This window comes from Trachemys scripta, chromosome 1 (genome assembly GCF_013100865.1).
Source record: "Trachemys scripta elegans isolate TJP31775 chromosome 1, CAS_Tse_1.0, whole genome shotgun sequence".
In the NCBI taxonomy this organism is placed as follows: domain Eukaryota; kingdom Metazoa; phylum Chordata; order Testudines; family Emydidae; genus Trachemys; species Trachemys scripta.
The window spans coordinates 86,040,884-86,050,076 of NC_048298.1; the positions used below are offsets into that span (position 1 = coordinate 86,040,884).

Below are 9,193 nucleotides of genomic sequence, written 5' to 3' on the forward strand. Positions count from 1 at the left end.
AGGCTAAAGAATTTTGGAAAGGGGAACAAAGGAAGATTCTGGGGATAACAGATTGGGAAGCCTCACTTCACTAATAAGGATAGTGATGGCAATTCTCAAGTCTTGTCTTCGTTGGAGATTGGCTCCAATTAGAGCCGCCAGTATTGCCATACAAGCACAGGCATAGGGGAGACAGGTTAAGCTGCAGTTTCCAAATGTGCAGCTTACGCATCCCAGGTTCAATCAGGGACAAGCGCCACAGTTTCTAGTGCTTTGCCCATTTACCCTAGGGTTTTTGTACCGGTGCAGCTACACTGGTGGCTGGAATCCGCACAGCCCCCCAGCATAGACAAGGCCTAAGGATAGAATAGTAAAACACTTGGATAAGTGTCACTCAGAGTCAAACCCACACAGCTTCTGTTAGGGAAAATCTTGCCCTTTTGGAAAAAGGTAACAAAATACAATAAATGATAAAGGTGGCCTGGTTGATATAATTTTATTGGATTTTCAAACAGCTTTTGATAAGATCCTTTAAGATCATAAAGGAGAATCACTAGCCAGAAGGTAAGGGACAAAGTCTGGTGGACTAGAACTTGGTTAAGCAATCGAAAAGCGTGTTGTAAATGGATGATTTTCAGAAGAGAGAAGGTTTAATACAGGCTATCCCAGTAATTAGTGTGGTGGCAGAATTGGTTTGTTACACCACTGATTTGAAAGTGGGAGTTGATGTTGACTGATGGATGACACCTAAAGTATATTTTCAGTTTGGGGGAAAACGCCAGATGGATTCAAACCCACAGGGGAATCAGGAATCTTGATGGCAGAAGAAATTCACCTTAAATAAATGTAAAGTAACACACACAGGCAAAAAGTAGCCTCCACTTCTTGTTTATGCCAGTGTACTTTGAAGATACGGGATTCTCCACGGTCAATGACTTGGGAAACATTGATGCTAGTTTAAAGATATTTGCCGCTGGGTTCAGAGGCAATGAAAAAGGAAATGGCATGCTTGGTGCACTACAAAGGGGATGAGCAAATACAGAAAATACAGTGGTGATAATAAATTTGTTAGTCTCTAAGGTGCCACAAATACTCCTGTTCTTTTAGTGGTGATATTGTATGAAGAATTGCCTGCTCTTATTTGGAGCATTGTGTCCAGACCTGTCCAATTTAAGAAAGATAGAACTCAGATTCAAAAGCCAGAGAGGCAAGCAAGATGGTTAGAAAACTCAGGAGTTTACCTATGATGCAAGAGATCTAAATCTAGAATTATATCGCATAGAAGGAGAAGAATGAGAGGGGACTTGAGCTGAATTATTAAAGATTAAGAAGGGTTTAGTTAAAAAATGGCCAGTGACTCTTTCTCACACTGGCCCATAATAAGGGAACAAGGAGTAATGTGATAAAAATAATGCCTCACACATCATATAATCGGTCTGTGAAACTTACTACTGCAGGCGGTCTGACAACCAAAAACTATTGATGGATTATAGAAGGTCTGGATAATTTTATGACTGCTAATACAAATGTGTAGTTGTGCATGCTAAGGAAAGGGTAATAAAATGTCAGGCTGCATTATGGTAAACTGATTACCATATGACTCAGACAGGAATTTCCCTCTGTGTTTATGGCACTGAAGAATTGCTTAGGAGCACAGTGGTTATTTTTCCCTCCTCTGATATAACGGCAAATGGTTGCTGCCAGTCAAGGACTATGCTTGGTGAATTAAAAGCCTGATCTGGTTTGGCAAATCCTGTGTTAATAGCAGTAGGATGAGTGTCAGTCAGGGGAAAATTACCTAAAAGGGGGTGCATTGTCTCGCTCAATATTCCATGCTTTTCCAGTCACTGTTATTTTCTCAACATTCACAGCCAGCCTGCCCCTGGCTACTTCAATGCTGACCAAACCCTGGACTTCATGGTGCAGGCTCAGAGCAACGGCAATGTGAAAAAGGTAAATCCTGGGAAAGTTACCACTTGGGGAGGACTGTGGTGGGACAGAAGAGAGGACAGGGTATGTGCTAGCTGTAAGGTCCCTAGTCTCTGCCATAATCATCTGTCTCTTCCCATTTCCATGGCTCATGGTGCTCACGCTGTGTCCCCCTCCCTGTTTTCAGATTCTGGTGGTGGATGGTAAATCAGGCCTCCCTGTTTGGAGCTATGATCTCCCGTGTCACATGCAGGAATCTGATGCACTGTCAGTGATGACTTTGGAGAAGAAATCTGTTTTTCTCTTCTGGGCTGACGAAATGCAGCCTGCATTACAAAACTTGGTAAGCGAGAGAGAGCCCTGTTTCCACTTGGAAGCTTTCTGCCTGAGGAGTATTCAGTCTCTCCCCTTTTTCTTATTTCTTCTTCAGTTACAATGTTACTGAACTTAAAACCTTCCATATGGGATGGGTTGTGAGATGGGGGGTCTCTTGGTTCTAAATTCTGAAGGATGCATGTATACACACACATACACATAGTCTGTTTTTAAATCTACTACTAGATTATTAATATTTTTCCATAAATAGCTGCCATTTTTGTGGGCTCCTCACAAATGTGAGCTCCCCTGTACCTGTTCAGCAGTTCAGATCCATGCTGTCATTGATAATGATGTGGAACGCAATCAAGACCCCTCACGTATTAGTTTTTGACATGGGAGACAAGGTGAGACTAAAGTGTATATAGGCCAAGAGGGAGAACAGAAGTGAAGGAAATGCATTTTTGATGGCGTTACGCAAACCCACATCTACATGAAGAGGAATAACATAATGAAATCTTCCACCTGTCTAAGGTCCGGTAAAGTCAGCCATCACCATGGTATCTGAGTGAAGGGAGAGAATAAGTGTACAAGGCCTTCAAGCCAGTTCTATCTAAATTCTGCAGTGATTGTCTACAGCAGTTGAGTCTCACCCCCTAGTGGTTGTAGCTAATGGCTGCAGGGCTTGCTGTATGTCTAGGGGAGAAAGCAGTGAGAGAGCTCTGTGGGATGCTGCAGAAGCCTTTCCTAGTCCGAGTGTCACTGGGACAGTGTGCCATTGGGCTCCCTCCTAAGAATACAGTGTTCCTAAGCCCAGAACTCTTTTATTTGGAAGAGTGTGGGGGGGCGGAGGGAGGGGAAACGTTCAGCTAAACGTGTGTTTTCCAGGAACTCCAGGGCTTAGCTTCCATAATCACTTAAACTAGCATTCCACAGCTTGGTGGGCAGGCTGCTAGACTGGTCCAGGAGAGGGGAAAGCAGTGTGGAAGGGAGAACTAGTAGAGTCAAAAAAAGCTGCATGATCTTGGATCAAAATCACAGCCGTCACTTGCACCTGTGACAGTTCTCAATGGAGACAGTCCCATGAAGAGCTTGCGTGAACGAGCTCAGACAGCAGCCTGCCAAGCCAAGCCTCCCTTTTCTGCTATTCAGCATGCTTGCAAGAGCAGGCGCAGCCTGGCACTATGAAGCCACCAATGGAGGGCAACACCCAAGAGAATGTAGCTTTCTGAATGGAGGCTGGCAAGGGAGGAAAAGAACAAGAGCAAAAAAAAATTTAAAAATATAAAACAAAAAATAGACAGAAGACAAGAAAGGGGGAAAAAAGAACAGAGAGAGTGAAGGAAAGGAATGAGAAATGTGCCAGGGCGTGGTGTGAAGGGACATAGGGATGGGAGGAGGAATGCCTCACAAAAGGGGTTCTAGATAAAGAAAGTTAATAACTGCTGCCTTACGGCTTCTACAGAGTTGCCTTTCAGGGCAGGCAGTAGCCTACAGGAGCCTGAGGAAGGGATTCTTGTTTGCTCTAGTGACTTGTTCTCCTAGGAGCTGGGCTTACATTGGTCCCTGCCCACTGGATGGTTGTGCCAGTTCCTGAGCTTCTGTTGCATTTGCAAAGTCTCACCTGCTGCCCCTTTGCCTCACAGCATTGGTCCCAGTCCTCTCAGCTAATTCACCAGTTTTCCCTGGCTGGAGGAGAGATGGGTTCTCAGAATGTTTCGTTTCTTTTGCCTGTCTCCTCCCTCGGCATGAGTCCATAGAGAAGCTGCTTGGGCTCACACATTATTCTAGATATCCTCCAGGGGCTTCTTTTCATACTGAGAAAGAGCTTCTTCCGTTTGGGGACAGCTGCTGTGGAAGAGCTGTGCAATCAAAGGGGAGATTGTGGGAGAGGCCTCATGTGTGAATGGGTTTCTCTCTGGAGCAGGAGAGCCCATCCTGGAGAAGAACTGAGCTTTTTATAGCAGCAGGTCACAGATGATTTCTGTAGCTCATGTCAGTTAGTGTAAGATGGGGGTTCTCAGCAAATGGAGGGTCCTTCCAAAGCAGGAGTTGTTGTGGAGGATGTAGCCATCCCTTTTTTGCCTTTCTTTCCAAAAGGAGCCTGGCCCAAGAAACAAGCATCCAGGGCTACACCACCTCTACCTCCTGCACCCTACCTTTCCTGCCCTCCTTTTGGACCTCACCAATGTAACAGACACAGTGACTGCTTCAGCCAGTAAGTATGCGAGGGCATGGGGTGCTTCTTAGTCTCATCTCAAAGGGAAACTGAGGAAGGCCAAATGGATGTTAAAAATCCTTCCCTGTTCTGAAGGAGAAGTTGGCTGTGAGGTGGTCTGGGGTCTTGCTGTGCTTCAGAATAAGCAGGACTCACGATGTCCACCAAGTTTAGGCCAGTCACAGAAAATCAGTAAAAACTGCCACCAAGGTTCAACTCCCACTCCTCCTCTCTTGCCCAACACCAGGTCTATAGGCTGGCAAGTAGAAAACTCACCAAATCACTCTTAACATATGATCAATACTAAGGGCCTGATTCTGGTATCACACTGGTTTTACTTTGGAGTAGATCCATTGATTTCAGTGGAGTTATTCATTATTTACCTTGAACTGGGTCATCAGACCCAATCATCTTGCTGTCCCCAATACTGTGCCCGAGGCAGTCACCTATTCTGCGCTATGTGGTAGAACCTGCTCTGCTTCCTCCTCATTCGTTTGAAGAGGTGATTGAAAATTAAGTACTTTGTTTAAATATTAGTTTTTCCTTTGATGGTTAACCTGGATTTGCCTCCATACAAAATTACACAATCAGTGGAATGTGGGAGTTTAAATTACCTCCTAAGAGCATCAGCTGGACACCCAAGGGAGCATACCAGACCATTTGGACCAATGGCCTGGCTGGTGTGGCAGGAGGCAAGATATGGGATTAGATGAACTGGCAATCTGGTGTGCCAGGAGGTGTGGCCCAATGCTAGACATGCCACAACCAAGTCTGCTGTGGTGTAATGATTCTAAGATTCGTAGCACTGTTGAAATAAATGGCTGCCTTGAAAGTAAGTGTAAATTCGTTGTTAGAGCAGGGAATTGGAGATGATGGTTCCTGGATTTTGTTCAGATTATTCTGTTCATTATGGGGCTTTGGACAAGTTTGTTACCCTCCCTCCCTTTATGCCCATTTCCCTATTTGTAAAATGAATAAAATGCCTACTGACCTGAAGAAGAGCTCTGTGTAAGCTCGAAAGCTTGTTTCTCTCATCAGCAGAAGCTCGTACAATAAAAGATATTACCTCCCCCACCTTGTCTCTCTAAAATGCCTACTTACAGGAGTACAGAGGATTACTGTTTGTAAGGTGCCTTAAGATTTGGGGATGAGAGGCTCTTTACATTATGCAAGTATGCGTAGCTGCCAGCATAAGACTCAAAAATGCCAGTTGAGTCGCAAACTTCATATTTTGATCTGCATTGCAATTTATTTCCACTGCAGATTTTCACCTTCAAGATTTTTGAACAGAATGATCCAAATTTATATGTGACTAAAGTTCCACAGTCCTTACGCAGGGTCTGTCTACACTGCAGTCATTGGTGTGACTGCAGCACATGTAGACATACCCGAGCTAGCTCTGATCCAGCTAGCTCCAGCACCAGTAGCAATGAAACCATGGCAGCACAAGCTGAACAGCCTGGTCTGGGGCCCTGTGTATGTACTCAAGAGGCTAGCCTGGGCTACCATTGCTGCTGTTATTGAAGCCAATTAGATCAAAGCTAGCTTGGGTATGTCTGCATGTGCTTCAGTCACATCTCTGATTGCATTGTAGACAGACTCCCACCCAGACATGACTTACACTGAAGTCAGTGGGAACCTTGGCTGAGTGAAGACCTTTTGCCTAAAGGGTGTAATTTTCTCAGTGTTCGCCAGTATTTTCTCTCCCTTTCTTATCAATCAGTTGGAATTAATGATCTCCAAAAAGATGCATTTTACATCACCATGACAACGAGCCCGACCTCCGAAAACCAGCCCCGCCTGCTGTTGGTCAGCAAGCTGGGCCTGCGGTGGGCCATGCTTACTCAGAGCCGAATGGTGCCGCTGAGGGAGACCACCCCAAAAATCAGCCGTGGGGAAGTGAGGAGATTCCTCTCCAGGCTGAAGTTTATTGATTTTCCTCATAAGGTGAGACAGTTCAGAGGGAATCCTTTGCTAAGTCACAGGGGTTGGACAGGCAGTGCCCCTCCCCTCATGGACAAGGGTCGGGGATCTTTCTGCGCTGGCATTTGCAGGATGCCATCCCTTTGAGCGTAAATTGAGTGGACTGTCAGGTTATGCAGATGCTTTGGTAGTTAGGACATGACAGTTGGACTGGAGGAATCTTGGGAGCAGGACAAGGACAGGGGATGGTAGCTGGGGAGGGGCAGAAGGGCAGTGGGAAACATGGGGAAGGCAGGGGTCTCCTATCTGGACTTTGGGCTAGTAGAGTCCTGGCTGATGACTTTTCTCTCTTTCTCCAGTTCTAGCATGTTGGCCCGTCAGGTTTCAATAGCCAGGTGGACGTGTGGTCTAGATGGGGCATGGGGAGCTGCTCGGTGATTCCTCAGGACGTCCGCTGTGCCCAGGGAGTGGGGACTGAGCACTCTCTCTGTCCCCCCCACGCTTGCTGAGGAATGGGAGCAACTGTGTGTGACCCCTTCCCCCCCCACACCCTGCCTGCATGCTTCCTTCTGGGTAACATGGCAATGAGAAGGCAGAGAGGTAGAGCTGTGAATAGAAATGTGTATATTTTTGTATGTTTAATTTATGAACTGGTTCCAGGAAGCTCCCATTTGTGTCCAGCCAGCATTTCCTGCCATTCTGCACTAATCTCTGTATTTTTGTAGTGGAGCCTCTGCCTGGCTCCTATATGGCAGGGCTGGTCATGGACGCTCCACCAGCTGTCCTACCTCTTTATTTTACAGACACCAGAGCACTCCCCTTTTCCATGTCCAGTTCCCAGTCTCCTGAACCGTCCAGCCTTCTATGACCTTGGCAGGTTGGGAATGCGCGCTCCAGAGAAGAAAGGTTCCACACCCCCATTCCAATTACCCCTCCCAACCGGGTTGAAGTGGCTGGTGGAGAGGCTTCCCATTCCTAGGTCGCCCTTTCCCCTTGCTTTGTTTGCAGGCCCAGAGCTCCATAGAAACATGCCCAGTATTCACAAGAACATCACACCATTTGTATCCCAAAGCACATTTGTTACCTGAAGTGGGCCAGATCCTCTGGTACAGGGGAGTGCAGCCATTTTGTGCTGTGCCTCTGGCAGACTCTAGCCTGGATATGTGGCCCCCAGGAATATCTCACCAGTGTGAAGTGGTTCCTCAGATGGTGTAAAGGCTTTTCTGCACCCCCCTGCTTCTTCCATAGGAGGAGGGGCTGGAGGCAAGGGGTAGAGCCAGGAGACCCTTTCCTGAACTGATCCCCAGCTGCAGTTTTGGTCCTTTGTGGCCATCACCAGGTAGCATAAGTTAGAATAGCCAGAAGGTTGCTCTGATTTAACAGTGGGGACCTGTACTACTCACAGCTGCCCCAGAATCAAGAGAGGGTTACGGTAGGCTTTATATTATCACTCTCCCCTGACCTCCCTCCCAGTGCAAAAGCCAAAAGCCGGATCTGTCCCCAGTATGTTTTAATTCTTTGAAATGTAACCTCTGTGTCTCAGGGCGTGCAATGGCCTGTGCGCCGATTCTGCAGTGTGTCCGTAAAGCCTCCTGTGACATAGTGACAACACCTCCTTGGTGACGTCTGGCCCCTACTAACTCTCCCCACTGCAGGGTGCCTTCTTATAGGAACTGGTTTCCCAGCATGCCTCTCTCAAGCTGGCCCTTTACATTTGGCAGAGCCAAGCAGCTGTAGCCCTAAAGTGGCTAACTGGCTGCTGCTTGGTGCATTTTTCTCTCCTCCAGCTAGTACGTCCCCTTTGTTTTCTTCCAGTTCTTCTTGTCTTAGTGCTGAGGAGAGGGCACAGCTTGGCACCTCCTTTTAAAAGGGAACATGAACCATGGGTGTGGTTGGCTCTGTATCCTGGGCTCTTGGCCCAGCTTCTCACTGCTTGTTTCTCTTGCTCTCTCTCCGGTGCAATGCTTCTGTGCAGTCTCTTCAGGGGTAGCTGCAACCCCGAGGCTGGGCCTTGGGCCTCTCCTTATTAATGCCAGAGCCTTTGAACAGTTTGTATATGCTTAATGGTATTTGTGTGTAAATAGCTTTGTAAATATTAGCACAACTGTAGCAAGGGGCTCTGGTCCTGGAACCTGCCTGGCCTCTACTCTCTCCTAGCTGGGTGTGGTGTTTATATGTGTTGGTTGGTTTGTAAATCAGGCTGGCTGGTGGTGGCTGAATGTCTAAGTACCAGTAGGCAAGTTAGGAACAGGGATGTGCTTCCTCTCCACCCCCACCCCCTTGCTGGGAAAGGCTACCTGAAGGAGTAATTCCCCTGAGGTGCTTCCTTAAACTCCTAGGCCTGATAGTCAGTGTCCAGTGATGCTAGCTCCCCCACAATGTGAATTTCTCCCCTGCATTCCCACTGTGAATAAAGACTCTGTCTGTATATTGTTGGGAACTGTGAATTGCAGTGAAACAAATAAATATCATGTACAACATCCCCTTTGTGTTTGACCCTTGTTTTCCTTAGCCTGGAAAGGAGACTGCTTTTTGTTACGGGACGGGCTCCCTCGAGGGCATTTGGGGAGTGAAGAGCGAGCAGGACCTCACCACTGCACCTCTGAGGAGATTGTGTGGGAACGAAATGGACAGGGGTTCTGAAGGGGGAAAGAATGGAGCAAGGAGCATAGACGGGAGCCCCAAAGAGAAGGGGGTTGGGTGTACAGTGTGTAGAAGGGAGCCTCACAGGGGCGGGAGCAGACAGGACTTGGCCGGAGGTGATGGATACCACAGCTGAGGGATGCTTTAAAAGGGGGGTTGGTGGGTGGAGGAGGGTATGAGTGGGGA

General features: G+C 47.2%; 1 protein-coding gene across 1 annotated transcript in view; it reads left to right on the forward strand.

The window, feature by feature from the left end:
* Positions 1-8,846, forward strand: part of FAM234B (family with sequence similarity 234 member B) — a 29,989-nt gene extending 21,143 nt beyond the window's left edge. Inside the window, exons 9-13 of the mRNA XM_034774576.1 lie at positions 1,851-1,932; positions 2,096-2,251; positions 4,324-4,441; positions 6,165-6,388; positions 6,724-8,846. Coding sequence (XP_034630467.1) covers positions 1,851-1,932; positions 2,096-2,251; positions 4,324-4,441; positions 6,165-6,388; positions 6,724-6,729 — 586 coding nt within the window. The 3' untranslated portion in view covers positions 6,730-8,846. The remainder of the gene's footprint in view (positions 1-1,850; positions 1,933-2,095; positions 2,252-4,323; positions 4,442-6,164; positions 6,389-6,723) is intronic.
* The last annotated feature ends 347 nt before the right edge of the window (positions 8,847-9,193 follow it).